This window comes from Neoarius graeffei, chromosome 23 (genome assembly GCF_027579695.1).
Source record: "Neoarius graeffei isolate fNeoGra1 chromosome 23, fNeoGra1.pri, whole genome shotgun sequence".
Lineage (NCBI taxonomy): Eukaryota > Metazoa > Chordata > Actinopteri > Siluriformes > Ariidae > Neoarius > Neoarius graeffei.
Genome location: NC_083591.1, coordinates 773,351 through 794,397, shown reverse-complemented (window position 1 = coordinate 794,397; position 21,047 = coordinate 773,351). Strand labels below are relative to the sequence as shown.

The window sequence follows — 21,047 nt, the reverse complement described above, 5'->3', positions numbered from 1 at the left end:
AATCCCAAAGAGCTGCCGGGAATTCATATTCCAGGTGGCTCACTTTAATCCCATGGTCAGACAATTGGGGCAGGATAAGACACTAGCCTGAATAATGGCCTGGTTCTATTGGCCAGGGATTCATGGTGGTGTATGGCTTGTCGCGAATGCCAGTTAGTAAATCCTGCGGCCATTCCAAAAGCACCTTTGCGCCCTCTGCCGTTAATCGAGACCCTATTCGAAAGAATTGGGATGGATCTCGTCGGGCCATTAGATCGGTCAGCACGAAGATATTGCTTTATTTTAGTTCTGGTGGACTATGCAACGCGATATCCGGAAGCAGTGCCTCTTCACAATATCTCAGCACGTAGTATTGCAGAAGCGCTCTTCCACATCATCTCCCGAGTCGGAATCCCCAAAGAGATTCTGACTGATCAAGGCACTATGTTTATGTCAGGCACACTGCGCGAACTGTATGGGTTACTGGGAATTAAGCCTATCCGCACCAGTGTTTATCACCCACAAACAGATGGCTTAGTTGAACGGTTTAATCACACCCTCAAAAATATAATTAGAACATTTGTAAGTGAAGACGTACGTAACTGGGATAAATGGCTCGAGCCCCTGTTATTCGCAGTGCGAGAGGTCCCACAAGCCTCCACGGGGTTCTCCCCATTCGAATTATTATAGGGGCATAAGCCACGTGGCATTTTGGATGTGCTACGGGAAAATTGAGAGGAGGGACCTTCAACCAGTAAAAACGAAATTCAATACATTATCGACCTGCACGCCAAACTCCACATACTCATGCACCTAACCCAGGAGAATTTGCGGCAGGCCCAAGAACATCAAGTCCATCTGTACGACAGGGGCACACGCCTTAGGGAGTTCACACCGGGAGATAAAGTACTTGTGTTGTTGCCCACATCGAGCTCCAAATTGATCGCCAGGTGGCAAGGACCCTTTGAGGTCACACGGCGAGTCGGGGACATCGACTATGAGGTGAGGCGAACGGACAGGGGTGGGGCATTACAGATTTACCACCTCAATCTGCTAAAACATTGGAACGAGGAGGTCCCCGTGGCGTTGCTGTCGGTGGTTCCGGAGAAGACGGAGCTGGGGCCGGAGGTTCAAAAAGGAAAATTGACATCGCCCGCTGCTCCGGTCCCCTGTGGAGACCACCTCTCCCCGACCCAGCTCACTGAGGTCGGCCAGGTGCAGACAGAATTTTCTGACGTGTTCTCACCCCTGCCCGGCTGCACCCACCTCACAGAACACCACATTGAGATGCCCCCAGGGGTAGTAGTGCGCAGCTGCCCTTACCGACTGCCTGAACACAAGAAAAAGGTGGTTCAGCAAGAACTCGAGGCCATGCTTGAAATGGGCATCATCGAGGAGTCCCACAGTGACTGGAGCAGCCCGGTGGTCTTGGTTCGCAAGGCTGACAGGTTGGTCCGGTTCTGTGCGGACTATAGAAAAGTCAACGCGGTGTCTAAATTTGACACGTACCCAATGCCTTGTATTGATGAGTTGCTTGATCGCCTAGGCACGGCTCATTTTTATTTGACACTGGATTTGACAAAGGGATATTGGCAGATCCCCTTGACTCCTCTATCCTGAGAGAAAACGGCCTTTTCCACACCGTTTGGCTTACACCAGTTCGTCACACTTCGTTTTGGGCTGTTTGGGGTGCCCGCTACGTTCCAGCGGCTTATGGACAGGGTCCTCCACCCCCAAGCCACCTACGCGGCCACCTACGTAGACGATATATTATTTACAGTAATGACTGGCCACAGCATCTAGAACACCTAAGGGCCGTTCTTAGGTCGCCGAGGCGAGCGGGTCTCACAGCCAACCCGAAGAAGTGTGTTATTGGGCAGGTGGAAGTACGGTATCTGGTTTTCCACTTGGGCAATGGGCAGGTGCGTCCCCAAATTAATAAGACAGCAGTGATTGCGGCCTGCCCGAGGCCCAAGACCAAAAAGGGGGTGAGACAGTTCCTGGGGCTGGCTGGCTACTATCGTAGATTTATACCTAATTATTTGGACATCACCAGCCCGCTGACTGATCTCACTAAAAAGGGAGCACCAGATCCGGTCCAGTGGACGGAGCAATGCCAGCGGGCTTTCTCTAAGGTAAAGGCTGCACTGTGTGGGGGGCCACTGTTACACTCCCCTGACTTTTCTCGCCACTTTATTTTGCAGACGGATGTGTCAGATAGAGGGCTGGGGGCTGTTCTGTCCCAGGAGGTGGAGGGGGAGGAATGTCCCGTGCTGCACATCAGCCGGAAGCTGTCGGTGCACAAGGGCAGGTCCAGCACCATAGAGAAGGAGTGCCTCGCCATCAAGTGGGCGGTCCTCGCCCTCCGCTACTACCTGCTGGGGCGCCCTTTCACCCTCTGTTCGGACCACACGCCCCTGCAGTGGCTCCACCACATGAAGGATGCCAATGTGCGGATCACCCGTTGGTATCTGGCACTCCAGCCGTTTAAGTTCGAGTTGGTCCACAGGCCGAGGGTGCAGATGGTCGTGGCAGATTTCTTCTCCCGTCAAGGGGGAGTCGGCTGCAGGCCAGACAGCTCCCCAGCCTGAGTCGGGCAGTGGGGGTATGTGGCAGCGGGGGCATGGTCAAGCGTCGGTCTGTGAATAGAGGGCGGAGTCAGGGAAGGTAAGTGGTGGAATCACTGCACCTGATGGGAATTAACCTGTGTTTGTGTGTCTTCCCCAGTGACCGCACCCTTTAAAAGGAGAGAGAGCAGAGAAAGGGAGCTCTCTCTCCCCAACCAGAACACTTGTGTGTGTGTGTGTGTGTGTGTGTGTGTGTGTGTGTGTGTGTGTGTGTGTGTGTGTGTGTGTGTGTGTGTGTGTGTGTGACTGGGAGAGTGTGAAAGTAAAAGCTGAAAAGCTAAAATAAAGGAGTTTGATGAGAACTCAGTTCTGGCCTGCTGTGCTTCTGTGCTCCACCCACCTGCTCTGATTTTACAATAAACTATTTTCATTTTACAGTTTTTGTATTTTCAGTCCAGTTAGTTCAGGGGTAGGTTTCCCGATAACGTTACCCTTTAGAGCTAAAGAGAGAGTTGAGAAACTCTTCAGCAGTGAACATTCTCTGTACGTGGTTTTCCTGAACTCACTCGTCAGGACTCTAAAGAGCAACAGGATGAAGAGCGTCTCTGCAGCGTGCGTCCCTGATATAGACATTAGTAGTTGATAAATCCAGTCGATGAGGTCACATGGCATTTGTTTTTAACCAAAAAACAATGAAATATAAAGTGCTTAAAATAAGATAATATACTGTATCATCTGAAAGCATTACATATATAATGTGGTAATTAATAATTGAAACTATTTTACATTTTTGGGCAATATTTTTATTCCAAGCGTGTTTTTAACAAAATGAATAAACACTCTCATGAAAGAATGAGCAAATAATAAACTAAACTATTAAGTAAATGTTTTCCCTGTGCTTCTCATTTCACTGTGACTCAAACATACAGTCAGGATTATTTCAGCTGTTATCCACAATGCCAAGGGGCAATGCTCTCCTTTATATGTGTGTGTGTGAGAGAGAGAGAGAGAGAGAGAGAGAGAGAGAGGTTTTGATCTGTCTCTACCTAAGGAGGTTGAATTGACCTCTTATATACACTTCCTTAGGTAGAGACAGATCAAAACCTCTCTCTCTCTCTCACACACACACACACACACACTGTTAGAGGTGCAGAAATGTGTCTCATTTGTGACACTAAATTCAATAATCACTCGCCTTATGGAGTTAAATGTGATTAAAATGTAGTGATATCAGTGTGACATTCCAATATCCATACGTGATTCCAAACCATACTGAAATATATTCATAATGTTTTGTGTATATTTATTTAATAATTAACTCGATGTACTTGCGATGTACAAGAAAAATAATTGAAGCCCATCAGCAGATTCAGCACCAGTTTCCCCCGCTGACTGAGTCCCTCGGAGGCGCAGCGCAGTCTGTATTGGGCTGTGAGCAAGTCGCTCTTTGTTGTGAACGAGTGCTCTGGGTCTCATAAATTCAGAGCAAAGTAAAGAACTACTTGGGTTACGATGTTGTTTGGAAAAACCACGCTAGCTTGCCGATGGATCTTAGGAGGTCATTAAAGACTCTCTTGGCCTTAAGAGGCTTTTGGGAAACCCAACCCAGAACAGTTATCCCTTGACTGCTGCCATGCTACACTGGGTGGTCAACACCTTCTACTGGTCACAGTCCTCTGTGAGGTGAAGGAGAGTGTCAAGGCTGCTGTCGGTCCAACTCCTGATGTTGTCCAACCAAGCCTTTCTTGGTCTGCCTCGTTGGCACTTGCCTTCTATTGTGCCTTGGAGAATTGTTTTGGTTAGGGAGTTGTGGCAGCTCATGTGTCCATATCAGCCGAGTTTTCTGCACCTAATGACTGCTAAGAGCGGTTCCTGTTTTGTATTTTTTGTTTTGTTTTGTATCTCCATCATCCGCCTCCATCATCCACCTCCAATGTCCGCCACATCATCCACCTCCATCATCCGCCTCCAGCATCCACCACCATCCTCCTCCTCCATCATCTGACGCATCATCCACCACCATCCTCCTCCTCCAGCATCCACCACCATCCTCCTCCTCCATCATCCGCCTCCAGCATCCACCATCATCCTCCTCCTCCAGCATCCGCCGCCATCATCCGCCGCCCTGGCCCCTGAGTGGGCCAGTCAGGTACTAAATTCCCAGGCCACTTTTTTGCCCCAGTCCGCCCCTGGTCATCAGTCACATGACAAGTTCCATTAAATCAGACACATCAAAATTAAATACAGGTTTTACTTTATATATTGGTGTTATGCAGTGAATCCCAACACAAACTGATGAGAAAAGCTCAGGTACTGTTGAGTAAATGTTATTAAATGTTATTCAGTGCTAATGAATGTGTTATAAGGTCTGTTTTTTCTCCTGCACCACGAGGCACAAGGCGATTTTTCTGTTAAACATCTGTTCATTAAATATGTTAGTCATGGTTTCTTTTTTTTTTAAAGCTGAAAATATTTGCTTATAAATAGAGCTTTTTTTTCTCAGAGTGTCAGCCTGAAGATAAATATTTGTGCTAAAATGCTCTCATTCAGCCCAAAACTGCCATTAATGATATAAAAACAGACCTGATGCTGTGGGAAATCCATCAGCGTGCTAAAGAATGAGGGGGAAAACCCGTTTCCCATCTAAACTCCCTCTGAACACACAGAACCGTCCAGAAATGAAAAGACAGACAATACAGCAAACGAAGCAGGATGGGAAAACGACGGAAAGTCAGAACCATGAGACAAATGACAAAGTGACCTGTTTGTGTTTTTATAATTCTCTGTAGATAAAAAATATACATATATTTTGAAAAGGAGCCACAAGATGATGTCATAGAAAGAGACCAGCCAATCAGAGAGTAGTTGGTTCTCAACACCAAGAACATACTGAACAGACTTGTGTAACTGGAAAGAACCTTCTGAAGTTATCTTCTGTCCATTAGGAACAGCTCTGACGGACCTTAATGGGAACTGGTTTAATGGTTTCCATTCCAGACTTTCTTTCACGTGTAGATGACCACCATCAGGGAAAAAAAACCCACCAGAACCCATTAGAATCATCTCATTCCATTAAATTAGCATCAGAGACCAGCAGAAACACATTAAACCCATTAGGAACCAGCAGGAATCTCAGATGAATTTGCAGCAGGGTTTTTAGCACAAACAGGAAGTCACATGGACATGAGAACTGAGACTCATCCTGGAAGAGTCTGACATTTACTTATGTGGAGGAGGAGGTGTTGTGGTGGAAGTTCTTTAGTGTTTGAGTTCTTTACCTGTCCAGGTCGTCCTTTTTGAGGTCGTAATTGCGGAGGACACGGAGGACCTGGACGTCCTGAGTGAGGAAGCAGGGAGGCAGCAGGCCGTGGATCCCCAACTGCAGACGCTCCTCCAGAGAGAAGGCCATGCCCTGAAGAACAAAAACAACACATTTCATCCTCACACTACCTTCACAGAGACTGGAGAGGATTTCAACACAGAAAAGTAAATTTAATCTGATAATCAGCGTCCAGTTCGCTGTCGATGGTGTTGTTGTTAATGTCATCGGTGTAAAGTTTACAGAAATACAAACATAAAATTCATTTCAAAATCCCAAAAACATGCCTTCTTTCCATCTCAGTCATGACCCAAAACCAATCTGGATAGAAACAGAACCTGAAAAAACATCTGGGTTTCCATTCTGATGCTTCTAGGGTGACGGGGTGGAGTTAATATCTGAGCAGCCAATCACAAACATGCACATCTGACATCACTACGATATCACTACGATAGTTTACGTAACATTAGCGAAGGAGCTGCTGATGGAGATGTAGAATGGGAATGTTATCTACTCTAGCAAAAGTTTTAGCACCTAGATATGATTTTTATACAAATAATATTTATTAGAAAAACTCCAGAGTTCAGCACATAAAGCTTCATGTTGTAAATTTTATTTTCATAAATCATTTGTTCCAGATTAACTTTTTAATCTCAGTTTTAAAGGATGATCCAAACATTTTGTAAGACTGATCAAAAGAGTCACGGCTATAACGTTTCATTCTCTCAGAAAAACAGGACGATTTCCCCAACTAACAAATCAGAACACACACACGTGCACACACACACACACACACACACACACACACACACACACACACACACACACACACACACACACACACACACAGCCCAGTGTTTAATCCACATTAAAGGTCGAGTGCAAGTTATTTTTAGCCGTGTCTCTGGTCTGTCCTGTGTTTAGCAGTGAGAGCAACAGTCTGTATTTAAAACGCTCCAAAAGGTCACTCAGGGTCACACAGCTGACAATTACAGCCTGCTGATGAGGGACGTGTGTGTGTGTGTGTGTGTGTGTGTGTGTGTGTGTGTGTGTGTGTGTGTGATGGAGGAGGTGTTATGGAGGAGGAGGTAGGATGATGCTGGAGGAGGTGTTGTGGTGGAAGTGTGGAGATACAACATTCAGCTGTCTCTCTGTCTATTTCTTCATCCATCTGTTTTTCTTATCTTTTTATTAATCTCCGTCTGTCTGTCAGTCCATTATATCTATTTATTCAGCTGCACATGTACACATGCATTCATCCATACATTCAGTCTGTCTCTCTGTCCGTCTATCTCTCTATGTGTCTGTCTCTCTGGCTGCCTGTCTGTCTGAGTGTATAAATTAGTGCAGTGTGTAAGACAGTACAGCACTGTGTTTATTAACAACTGAATTTACAGCATGAGTGAAATCACACTGATTAAACGCTCACCTGTCTGTCTGTCTGTCTGTCTGTCTGTCTGTCTGGATGGAGGGATGAGGTTTCAGAAACTCCTCTACCTTGTTAACTCTAATCACTTTCACATTGTATACGTAACAAAGACTCGCAGTGAACTTGCTCCAGAATTCATTAAGGCTCCAGATGAGTCTGAGCTCCGGGGTTATGGGTGACTGACTTCAGATGCTTCTCCATCAGACAGCATGCAACTTTAGAGCAGTAATTCCCAGAATTCCCAGGCTGGGAATGGTGGGCTGCTTGGCAGGACTGAGGGGGAATGAACACCAGTGTGCAGTTATTAAATTGCATGTATAAATAACTGCGTCTGGCCCTTGCCATCGTGCATCAACAGGCTGCAGCTGTGTTTTTAATCAGTCAGGAGAAGGAGGACTGAAGACCAGGCTGAGGTTCTGCAGCGTTCTTTTTCTCCGTTAGTCCTCAGATCGGCTCAGATTAAAACCTGCAGCTGCACAGCGAGTTGGCGAGTGACCCTAAGCTTCAGATGTGGCCATGTGAGCATGTGGAAGTGCTCATGTGTTCCCGCCCACTGCCCCGCCCGTCTCTCTCTCTCTCTCTCTCTCTCTCTCTCTCCTAAAGCTGACCTGCTGTCCTGTCTCTCAGACTTGCTCAGAGCTCAATCACCACTTATCCTGCTTTAATACTCAGAATCACCAGAATAATAATGTGTTTTATTTAAAAAGCACTTTTCAGTGATCTGGAACACAACACATAACACACGTGTGCAGTATAATCACACGGATAAACACAAGCATCAATAAATGGGTGGAGCAGCTCTGAGGGTTCTTTGGGTTTGTTCTGGTAAAATAAGACCGCATCAGAACCGTGAGTCTCACACTAACACCAGGCGTAGCTGCAGGTTTTAACCAGGACGGGCACTGCTGTACAGCCCAACATGTGATCTGATCACTGAACACACACAAGAGAACAAAAACGATAAATAACGATATCAGTGAAGATGAAGAAGGGTCTGTGATTTTATTCATTTCACTGGTGATCAGTCATTTCAGTGAGTACAGCCCGATTCAGATGGGATCAGTTTTACACGAGGAGGTTTTTCTCCTGTCTGAATCCATCATTCAGGAACGTTTATGGACTGTGTTCGCACTCGTCTGGAAAGATTCCATTATTTTAAATATCAATCTGAACTGACTTTTGGTGTCATTCTTGTTCATTATCAATCACAACCATGACTGAAAACAGTCATTAATCAGATATTAGATAAACTACAACAACCACACAATCTGGACAAAGTTATATTTAACAAGTTTACTGCTCCATATTGTGACTGTCAGCTATTAAAAGATGAACTTCCAGTTGTGGCAGGACCTGATGGTGGAGTAAAGACCACGCAGCTCTGAGGAACACGGTGATTGTAATGATGGAGGACAGACGCCTCAGAACGTTCCCTCAGTCAGCCACACAGTGAATGAGACAGATGTCTGTTAGCTACATTAGCTTTTTACTTCATTCACTGATTTACGGTGATGAAAAATAAAATGCATTTCATATTTTGGCAAATAATCCCTTTAATCCCTTTGATGTCTCAGGGTTAAAGAGAGTCCGGAGTTATTTTAACATCACGAGTCATTAGCAGAGGCTTTTGGACAAATATTAAAGACTTGCTGTTTCCGCTCTGATCAAAAGAGAACGCCGAAGGTCCAAAGGAAACACTCAATAAATAAATAAATGAAGTCTTTTTGATGCAAGATATAAATGTTTTGTCACAATGTCCACTCAAGCACAAAGCAAACTAATTAAACTAATAGCATTAGCATTGTGCTGTTGCAGCTGCACATGTTCCTGAACTCAAACAGTCACCATTTCATTCAGTCCCTTATTTAAATCTAATATATTCAACAGGAAGACGTGACTCAGACTGGCTTCAGTGAGAACGCCGCAGATCAGACGGCTGTGTTCTCTCTCTTCATCTCTTTAACGTGTTCCTTTAAAGCCTCAGTCAGCTTTTAGTCTTTTTTCTCCTCCATGTGAAAACGTCCCCCTGCTGTGACGAGACGCAGCAGAGAAAATCCTCTTTTCCCTCTCAAGCCTCAGTTCAGTCACACAAAACACAAAGTCAAACACAAAGACGTCCACATGCAGAGACAAAGCTCGGCTCGGACATGAAGGGGGCAGCATGGGAAAATCGTGTTTATCAGATGCAAAATACAACAGCTCAACTTTACTTCCTGAACTTTCATGCAAACAGGAAATCACAAACGTGACACACATTCCTACAATCAGATTTTAAACAGAATAATGTGGAGTGTCCAATCTAACAGGATAGAAATATGAAATAAAACATTGTCCAGCTGTGTGTAGAATTCTGATGTGATCACTACAGAATTATTCAGAACTGTACTGATCCCAGCCGTGCATCACTCATCACTCATAGCTCAGGAAATACACACACATTATCACATATTTATCAAATATAAAGAAAATGCTTTAACATTCAGCTTTTTGCTCAGATTTCAAGGATTCTTCTCAATATCTCCCATAAATCCAGTGTACACCTGATACACGCTGATCCCGAGAGGATATTACACAGTGGTGTGAAGATAGGAAGTTTATCTTTGTGTAGCAAAAGTTGCATGATCATTTCTCTGAGCACTTTAAACGTAAAGAAGACCTCCCAATGCCACCAGAGTTGATCACACCAGAAAACTCCATCTTGAAAGATTGCCTGAACATGGCTGCAGACATCAATCAGACGCCTCTCAAAGGAAGAGGTCATTGTACACATGGAGCGACTGAAAAACCAGAAGTGCTCAGGCGTGGATGGTGTAAAGATGGAGGCCATTAAATACGGTACAGGGTCAACACAGTTTGTGACATATCTCCTTCTCCTCATCACCATGGTTTGGACAACGTTATCAGTCCCTGCAATATGGACAGTGAGTACAATCACTTGTCTTTTTAAGAAGGGCTCCAGAGCACTTGCCTCCAACTACCGAGGGATTAGCATTACAGCAACATTGTCAAGACTTCTAGCGATGATTGTTGTGGGCAGGCTAAATGGTGCATATAACTTGGGCCTAGATAAGGCACACTATGGTTTTCAGTCAAATTCGTTGACGGATGACACTGTATTTGTCTTGAGAAATATCGTTAATGGTTGTGGAAAACCCCTGTACTGTGCGTTTGTGGATCTAACTGCAGCATATGACACTATCCCACGTCGCTTCCTTTTTAGAGTACTGGATATAAGATTTGGAGTGCAGCATCTGGTGGCCTTGTTGAAAACTATCTACCAACAAACAACTGCCAAAATAAAGGGTCTTAAACAGTCCTTTCCTGTAGAAACAGGATGTAGACAAGGAGGGATCGAGTCGCCTGTGCTGTTTAACAGCTACTTCGACACAGTGTGTAGGGTTTTGCTACAAGAGTTAAAGACTGAGCTGAAAGACGACTTTGGAGCAAAGTACCGTTATCACATCCCAACTGAGGCGACCAACAGGGACCAGCGATCAAGACATCCAACTACGGGAACATCAGTGTGTTATAGCATCCTCTATGCTGATGACCTGGTGCTCATATTCCAAACCAAAGAGGCATTGCAGAGAGGAATAGAAATAACAGAGAATACAGTCAAGAGGTTTGGCCTTACCCTGAGTCGAAAGAAAACAGAAGCGATGGTGTTTAACGGAAATCACGACGATACATTTGCAAAAAGTCTGGTAAAACTTGGAGACTCAAATATCGTAAACAGCACAGAGTTCAAGTACCTTGGTGTAATACTCTCCTCTCTTGAGCCTAAGAAATTTGTCGACCATCGTATAGGCTCTGCCGTTGCGAAGTTTGGAGAGCTAAGGAAGATACTTACAGACCACCGTGTAAGGCTTAAAACAAGAGGAAAATACATGGATGCCTTTATCAGATCTAGGCTCATGTATAACGCGGCAACATGGGATTTAGATACAGCAATCACGGACAAGCTGGAAGTAGAGTGGATGTGATAATTGCGAAAAATAGTTTGTGGTGGCTTCAGACGTCGCAACGCCCCTGACCCAGGATTAACTGAAGCAGAGAGAGCAGCGGGAGATTGGGTTTACGCCTTTGTCTATTCAAACAAAAAGATCTTGGAACTAACAGGAAGGGGATCCCTGAGGGACTTTCAGGAACAACAGCACTTAGAATGGCTTGCGTACTGCGTCCAAATGGAAAACTGGGCACCTCAAAAACAAACCTATTCATGGAGACGGAGGCCAGACCTGGCAGGCGAAGGCCGGTAGACGGTTGGAAAAGAGTCGAGAAAGAAACAGGAATGGATTAAGGACAGTTGATGAAACTGATGATGGACCGTTTGGGGTTCAAAAGATGGAGCTGCGAGCGCTATAGGCGCACGGACTCCTCTGACTCAGAGGCGTAAGCCTCAATGAGTAACATATGATGATGATGAGTGAACGTATCCACAAGTGAGTGACGTGAACGAGGGATATATTTTTCAGCATGAGAAGATAAACGTCATATCTTCACACCACTGTACAATGTTCTTCATATTATATGGACACATCCACAAAAAATACACAAGTTAATCAAAATAATTTTATTTTTGAACCGGTTCGCCATTTTATTTTGACAGCACGTGCCTAGTCAGCGGGAAAACACTGGGAGTGACATCATCAGAGTGAAATATCGGGAAATATGTCACTCAGATCTGCGATGGATTTCATATGAAAAATGCGAGTTTTTCAACATGAGAAGATAAACTACATATCTTCAAGCCAACGTGTGATTTTCTTTTTATTATATCGACACATTCACAAACAAAAAGTCCCTAAAGTTATCAAAACAATTCATCGATTTCCTCACGAGTGAAGTTATTGGGATATATGCTATTCAGTGTCCTGGATGGAGCTCAGATGAAAAATATGAGCGGCGTATTTCCCACTAAACACTCGTGTGTGTGTGTAATATAAACTGATAGACACAACTTCTGCAGTGAAGTTACCTTTAATCAGATCATTACACACTGAAAAATGTGTGTGTGTGTGTGTGTGTGTGTGTGTGTGTGTGTGTGTGTGTGTGTGTGTGTGTGTGTGTGTGCATTTGCTCAGATGTCACACACACGAATGATATCCAGTCGATCCAATGGTGTCGACTCAGCGAGGCAGAATTACCCACAATCCTCCACTTCCCACCATCTCCATAATAAACTACATCAAAGAACCACAGAGTGAAATATAGTCATTTCACACACACACACACACACACACACACACACACACACACACACACACACACACACACACACACACACACCAAGTGATTGTACAGCAGTCTGCCAGACTGACCAACATCCACACACTAACCAGACGTCTCTCATTTCTTCTTTTTTCTTCAATCTCTCTCTCAATCTGTCTTGTATTTTTATGGTGTTTATGTTTAGATAAAGCATCAGAGCATCACTCTTTTCTTAGAGAGCACCACTTAGGAACTCTCTCTCTCTCTCTCTCTCTCTCTCTCTCTCTCTGTGTGTTTGATGATATGTTTCACTTTATATTTTGCTGACTCAACATTCAAAAGATGCCTGATGTCGTCTGACCTCAGAGTTCTCTCCAGATCTGTCCTTCTTGCTTCAGACCAGGAGACAGAGACAGATTGGGGGGGGGGCAGATGGACGGATGACTGATTACCATGTGGAAGTTACACATTTTACACACACACACACGCACGCACGCACACACGCACACACGCACGCACGCAGTTTGTAATTTTTACAGATGTAGGAGGGAAAGAGGATGTGAGGTGAAGAATGTGTGGAGAAGAAAAGAGAGGAAAAGTTTGGTCTGTGTTCAGATAAACTCAACAGAAGAGAAATGCAGAGCTGTGATCAGAGCTGAAGAGAACGGTGATGAGCAGGAACTTTCACAACATTAATGAGGAATCGTGAGAGGAACTGAGACTCAGGAAGAGGAACCCATCCTCCTCAGCTCAACATCCCACAGTGTGGACCGGAGTGAAAATGAGATTAACACCAGAACTCATACAAAACACAAACACTGAGCCACGCCTTATTTCAGAAAATGGTTTCATGCACTGCAAAAAAAAAGATATCTAAGCAAGTGAAAATAACTTGAGAATAATTGAAACGATTGAGCATTTCCAATTAGAAGAATACAAGACAGCAATTCTGAGATTAAACCGAGTTCTAGATCGCAACCAACTTATTCTTAGATGTCTTATCAAGTAAAAATATCTGTCCATGCAGCGAGATCATTTCACTAGTGTTAAGGAATTTTCTCTTCAAATTCAGTTTCCAATTTTTTGTCGTGTGTTTGAAGTTGTGCTGAGTTCAGATTTTTGGATGATGGTAATGATGATGGTGGTGATCATAAAGGTGATGGTGATGATAAAGGTGATGGTTAGGAGGATGGTGATAGTGATGACGAAGGTGGTGATGGTAAAGGTGATGTGGTAAAGGTGATGGTGATGATTGTAAAGGTGGTGGTGGAGATGGTGGTGGTGATGGTTAGGAGGATGGTGATAGTGATGATGAAGGTGATGATGGTAAAGGTGATGGTGGTAAAGGTGATGGTGATGATCGTAAAGGTGGTGGTGGAGATGGTGGTGATGATGGTTAAGAGGATGGTGATAGTGATGATGATGACAATGAAAGATCATGGGAATTTTGAGCTGAAGGTGAACAGCACTATGAAGCAGAGCTCAGTGGACGAGTTTTACGAGGATGTTTTTGTTTGTTTAGTTCTGTACAGTATGAAATCAAACCAAAAGAACCGGTTTCACTCTGAATCCAACTCGACACCAATTCAGTGGTGTGAAAGTGCTTTTAGAATCGAGTGTAAAAAATGTATTCAGGAAGTGCAGCAGCTTTCAGGAAGCTTTTTTTTTGATGGTGGCAATAAAAGCTGCTTTCAGAAAACTCTCCAACTGTTAACATGCAATCAGTAAAATATCAGGCTTCTTATCTGCCAAACACCACTGCTGTAAATATTTCATATTTTGGTTTCTAGGAAACACGCGTCTTAAAACCTGATGACTTTTAATCGTACATCCTGGTCGCAGTTACAGCTGTGCTGATTAAAACATGCAGTGATGAACAGAAACTACACGCTTATTTTACATTCGAACTGAACGTTTCTTAGGCTGATGACATTTAAGATATGAGAAACATTATGTACATCTGTTTTAAAAACAATGTGAGTGAAAACAGGAATATTACAACATTAAATGTAACTATAAGCAGATAAAAATGATGGTGTGTAATAGTTTGGCAGATTGATGCAGTAAAAGAGGAATAAAACACAAGGGGACGTGCTGTCAGGTGATAACTAACTCTGCTTCATCACCCCACCCAGTCACTGATTATTTTCCTATAAGAGAACACCCTGGAGTGTTTTATTCCTCACAGAATTCTGAACTATTCCTTTAACTCTTCTTTGCAGTGTGCCGCTGCAGGAGTGAAAGGGTTAACTCTGTAACGCCTGTCTCTGTCAGAAGCAGCTGTGTGATGGAGGAATGAAGACACTGGGCTTTAGAGAGGGTCAGAACGCGTCTCTGCTCTCCCAACAAGAAACACAAACAGACACGACTCTGTGACCCAAACGAGTGTGAACTTTAGGAGCACCGTCACACGCGAGCATGCCCTCCAGAACATCACTCTGATTCAGGTGAGCAGGTGCCCTGAAGGAGCTCCAGAGCAAACATCTCTGATTCCTTCACAACTCCAGAGTGTCAACAGTCCAGGTAAGAGCAGCTGAAGTGTAACTGTAAGAGAGTATGAACACACACTTGTTGGTCTTGGAAAATGAGCTTGTGTTGACTCTGGAGACGAAACTGAAGGAAGTGTAAAGAGTGAAAGGTTTTCATGTTCGTTTTCTAAAGCAGCTTCTTAAAAGCCTCGCTTGTTGGGTCCCTCGGGAGGCTGAGCACTACCGGGCAAAAGTCCAAGTGTGTAAACATTGAGGAAACACAGCCAGCCCTGTGGCTAAACAACATGCTTTTAATGTGACTCACATGGGTGAGGGGTAATGGAGTGAATCGGATACGTGGCCCAAAGCTAAAGAACTGAACCGACACAGAACTTTATCACGCTCATTATCATCACAGGCGTTCCTCAGGGCTCTGTTCTGGGCCCACTTTAATAAAAAAACGAAAAAAACCAAAACATACAGCTAGTCTAAATTTCCACACATATGGACAATAAAAATCATAAAGCTCAGTCCAAAAAACTGTAATGACTGATATTTTACATTTCCATAAATAATTTACTGTCACATGCGATATAAACATCACAACTTTCTGAAAACTTCAGCCTGAGAACAGCAGCACATTCAAATGGGGTTTTAGGAGCTGCTTTTAACCGACTCAGGATTTATCAACAGAAATATTCAAAACTACATCAGCAATTCAGAATCTCTATCTCTCTCACACACACACACACACACACACACACACACACACACACACACACACACACACACACACACACAGTTAAGGATTAATGAGGAACAGTTGGGGTGTAAAACAACACCACTGTGACACGGCGTTATCACTGAACTCTGAGGTGTTCCTCAGGAGTCTGTTCTGGGGCCGATAATGAAATAAAACAGTTATTCTAGATAAGCACTAACCCCACCCACAAACATCAAACACAGATTAGTGTAGATTTCATGCTGCTGTAGAGTTGAACTGTAATCATCACCATGCCATGACACTGTGATTAGATCTTTCTCTCTCTCTTTCTCTGTTTTCTCTCTCTCGCTCAGTCTCTTGCTCTGTCTGTTCTCTCTCTCTAACACCAGAATCATGATGCACTTCATTCTTTATAACTGAGCTATAAACGCTGTGAGCCCCTCTGTGTTCTAGGATTAAAACACTCCTGCCTGCTCGACCCTTTACCCACAATTCCTTTCTCCAAGGTTCAGAGCCCACCCACACCGAGGCCAGCTTTTAGAGAAAAAAGTGACGTACACACCCTTCCTGTCTGAGTGAGCGGCGATAATCCCCACAGGAACCTGAAAACGCTAATCTCCGAGTCAAACACCAGCTCACTCAAAGCAGATTTAACATCACACACCATCACACACTCCTGACACACCCTTTATCACCTGGTGCTGTGAAATACTTGATTCTGATTGGTCAGCTGATGTGTTCAGAGACATATTTAAAATCGGTGAAGGTCATCACCAGATCTTTGTGCTGCTGCTGCGATCACTAACCAGCAACAAAAAAACACCATCACTGCAAAAAACTGGAAACTGAATTTGAAGAGAAAATTCCTTAACACTAGTTTTACTTGATAAGACATCTTAGAATAAGTCGGTTGCGATCTAGAACTCGGTTTAATCTCAGAATTGGTGTCTTGTATTCTTCTAATTGGAAATGCTCAATCGTTTCAACTATTCTCAAGATATTTTCACTTACTGAGATCATTTTTGCAGTGATCGCTTATTTTCTCTGTGAGTGTGTGACAGAGTTGAGATTTCAGGAAGTGACATTTGAAATTTTATGCAAATTAGGTCTGATGTGGGGGCGGCACGGTGGTGTAGTGGTTAGCGCTGTCGCCTCACAGCAAGAAGGTCCTGGGTTCGAGCCCTGTGGCCGGCGAGGGCCTTTCTGTGTGGAGTTTGCATGTTCTCCCCGTGTCCGCGTGGGTTTCCTCCGGGTGCTCCGGTTTCCCCCACAGTCCAAAGACATGCAGGTTAGGTTAACTGGTGACTCTAAATTGAGCGTAGGTGTGAATGTGAGTGTGAATGGTTGTCTGTGTCTATGTGTCAGCCCTGTGATGACCTGGCGACTTGTCTAGGGTGTACCCCGCCTTTCACCCGTAGTCAGCTGGGATAGGCTCCAGCTTGCCTGCGACCCTGTAGAACAGGATAAAGCGGCTACAGATAATGAGATGAGATGAGATGAGGTATGATGTGATAAAGTGACTAATCCTTGTGAAAGTCTGGAGTGATTCCTGTGACGGATCGTGCGGCATGTGACTGTTTCACTGTGAGCGAATCTCCAAACAACGCTTTCACATTTAACCACCCAAGGTTTTAGGGTTCATCAGTTACTGCTCTGTTGGAACATCTCCTGTAATAACAATAAACTTTTGATGTTATAAAATGATACTGATCTGTTTTTGTTTTTCTGACGCAGCAGCGATGCGCTTCTGTAATCAATAAAAAAACCAAAATATTAAAACTGAAAGAAGAAAAAAATGTATTGTAAACATTGGACAGATTAAGTGCAAAACTAATATCTCTACAGCTTCAGCTGTTCAGTTTGTAATTATTTAAAAAATATAAATATGTGAGAGCGGCACATGGTGGCATCACTGAGCTCAGCTCTGCGCGTCACTGTCTGTTTGAATAAAGCACTCGGGGACGTGCTGTCACAGGAAACTCATCAACTCCACAGTAACTCTGCTGCATCACTGATTATTTTCCTATAAAGTCTCCCAGCGGTGTGTGGATTGTTTTTGTGACTCGGCTGTAAATGAATAAAGGTGTGTTTGAGTTGTGATAAAGCGCCGTTCTGTGCTGAAAGAGCATCTGTCAGGAACCTCTCTCTGAAAAGAACCCACATTATTTATGTGTAAAGAGTGAAATGGGATCTGAACCCGGCTGCTGAGGGACTTTTGTGTGCTGTTGTTTTTGTTTTCTTGGCTGCGGCGCGGCTTTAATTTGTACAGGCAGTTCGTTAAGTGGGATAATACAGGAGCACAGAGGAGGCCTGTGAAGCGCAGGAGACTCCCTTCTTCCTCCCCTCCTCTCCACAGAGACCTCTTTCTCCCGCACTCTCTCTTCTTTACCACACACACACACACACACACACACACGCGCATGTTTCTAACATCCTGCCTAAACCACAGGGACAGTGAGTGTGAGGAAGGGCAACGGTCAAGTATAATTACTCTCAGAGTCTCAGAACACACACACACACACACACACACCATCATCATGCTTGTCATAATCATGTGTTTGATATCATTTTTACATATTTTTACTTTTTTTCTCAAATTAAGGACTGTGGCGGCACGGTGGTGTAGTGGTTAGTGCTGTCGCCTCACAGCAAGAAGGTCCGGGTTCGAGCCCCGTGGCCGGTGAGGGCCTTTCTGTGTGGAGTTTGCATGTTCTCCCCGTGTCCGCGTGGGTTTCCTCCGGGTGCTCCGGTTTCCCCCACAGTCCAAAGACATGCAGGTTAGGTTAACTGGTGACTCTAAATTGAGCGTAGGTGTGAATGTGAGTGTGAATGGTTGTCTGTGTCTATGTGTCAGCCCTGTGATGACCTGGCGACTTGTCCAGGGTGTACCCCGCCTTTCACCCGTAGTCAGCTGGGATAGGCTCCAGCTCGCCTGCGACCCTGTAGAACAGGATAAAGCGGCTACAGATAATGAGATGAGATGAGATTAAGGACTGTTATACGGCGTGTGTGTGTGTGTGTGTGTGTGTGTGTGTGTGTGTGTGCGCATGCGTACAGGGCGTGGAATAAATACAGATTATATTCACGGTGTTTTCTACAGCCTTCGTTCAGTACATTACACATGATAAATATTTCTACAAAAATTACAACACAAACAGTAAACACGCTATACTGCGTCACACGTGCAGGGACACGTGAGCAGCACTTTCTGCTTCTGTGAAATTAAAGTAAAATCAGAATCTGATGAACACACCGCAGTCTGATGAATAAACTGAATAATCTGTTCACATGTAGACAGTATGCTCTGTTTGGATATTCCAGGTCAAATGATATTATTTGGGATTTCGGAGCGCTCTCTGGGCCTCAGCTGGGGTTTTTACGGCGGTTTGTGACACGCGACCTCTCACCTGTTTACACTCAGCTCTTTCCTCCTCCTGACGTTTCACACTGAGGGGTTCAGCGCATTACACACAGAAGCACTGCTAAATGTGAACGTGTGTGTGTGTGTGTGTGTGTGTGTGTGTGTGTGTGTGTGTGTGTGTGTGTGTGTAACAATCATCAGGAAATCAATGAGGTTCAGTCATGAGCTCTGATGAATGAAGTGGATTTGAAGGATCAGGATCTTCTCCAGTCCTCTGCTTTAGGAACATCAGCATGTTCACATCAGACCTGAACTGGACTGAAATCCTGATTCTGTAACAGACAGTATGATCGAGTGTGTGATCATTTGCATCTCTGAGTCAGATTCGAAGAAGGTGAAGAAGCCTTTATTTGTCACATCCACACTGGCACAAATAAAGCAACCCAGCGTTTGTTTATCTTCAGTCACACAGGGTAAAGTGTAAAAGGTTAAAGGATTAAGTTTGTGATCAGTGCAGAAGTGAATCATACATTTAAACAGCTTCATCTCTCATTTTAAACTACACCAAAACTTCAGAAACTCTTCTCCTGAAGCTCTACCATCTTCTAGTGAATGTTCTACAAGTTTCTGACTCTCTCTTTTCCTCCACTCGTGATGAAGTTTCTGCACCATCATCATCACCATCCTCATCACCATCAATACCACCATCACCATCATCCTCATCACCACCACCATCACCACCACCACCACCATCACCATCACCCTCAACATCACCACCACTATAATCATCCTCATCACCATCATTACCACCATCACCACCTCCTAGTCTCCTCCTCATGCTTCCACTCCGACTCCAGTCTCAAGCCAGGTTCTGACCATCTTATGCAAAAGCAGAACTTTAGCTTAGCTCAGGTTTTCAAACTTTGCACTTTTATTCACTAAATCACTCTTTTAGTCATTTAGTTGAGGGTGTGGTCTACACTCACAAACTTCTACATTCTGCTCCTGAAGTCTGCTGTCGATTCAATTCCTCAATCAAACTGTATTCAAGGTGATAAAGTCACAGAGGAGATTTTAAGAAGCCTGGACTAAGAGGAAGTGAGAAAAATCTGCAGACAGACAGACAGAGGGACAGAGGGACAGAGGGATGGTGTTAATGATCGAGTTCCTCAGCAGAGCTGCAGCTCCAAGTACTTTAATTTAATTAATCTGAGGGTTAAAGTGTGTGTGTGTGTGTGTGTGTGTGTGTGTGTGTGTGTGTGTGTGTGTGTGTGTGTGTGTGTGTAAAAACAAGGCAACAAGGCGACATTTATCTCATTAAACTCAGAGATGGAGGGAGAAGGAGGAAGACGGAGCAACGCAAAGCCACATCGTAAAACTGTAAGAAGGGAAAAAGCTTTTCAGCTCAAATCTGAACATTTCAACAGAGAGTGAAACACATCACACACTCGAGTGAAACAACTCACACAAACCGTCGGGATATTTTAATTTAAAAAACATTTATATTGTTGTGTAATTTTGTTTTATTTAATTAGCAAATCTGCAGCTGTGTCACACTTTAACAGGGAAAAATCGAGTAAAATTACAAATCAGAAAAATGTCTGGAGTTCAGAGTAAACTGTGAAAGTGTTACACCAAACACACGGGGAGGCTTGAGGACTCATCACCTGGGTTTAACTTCATCGTCTGAGGAATGCTGGGTTTAATTTCACTGAATTCTCTCTCCGTCTCATTCAGACTGTAATCGACGCTGATGAAGCCGAGACTCAGCGTTTATTTTCCTGCAGAGCTCCGAGAAGCTTTTACGCTCAAACACCAGGTTCCTCCTCAGGGTTTAATCCGCACTAATCAGACGTGCTGCTCCACCACAGAGCAGACACACACACACACTCACACACAGACACACACACACTCACACACAGACCAGACCAAACAGCTGAAATACTAACACATGGAGAGAGACAGAGAGAGCGAGCGCAGCACAGACAA

General features: G+C 44.2%; 2 protein-coding genes across 5 annotated transcripts in view; one reads left to right on the top strand and one right to left on the bottom strand.

The window, feature by feature from the left end:
- me1 (malic enzyme 1, NADP(+)-dependent, cytosolic) overlaps positions 1 to 21,047 on the bottom strand; it is a 72,135-nt gene that overhangs the window by 44,711 nt on the left and 6,377 nt on the right. For both annotated transcript variants that reach the window (XM_060905549.1, XM_060905550.1), the window contains exon 2: positions 5,825 to 5,958. In XM_060905549.1, coding sequence (XP_060761532.1) covers positions 5,825 to 5,958 — 134 coding nt within the window. The remainder of the gene's footprint in view (positions 1 to 5,824; positions 5,959 to 21,047) is intronic.
- The window catches only part of prss35 (serine protease 35), a 34,648-nt gene continuing 28,426 nt past the window's right edge, over positions 14,826 to 21,047 (top strand). The window contains exon 1 of one of the 3 annotated variants that reach the window (XM_060905552.1): positions 14,826 to 14,952. The gene's annotated coding sequence lies outside the window, so the exon portion shown is untranslated. Of the gene's footprint in view, positions 15,029 to 20,180; positions 20,249 to 21,047 lie in introns of those variants that run through there. The other 2 variants (XM_060905551.1, XM_060905553.1) reach the window with 2 other exon arrangements.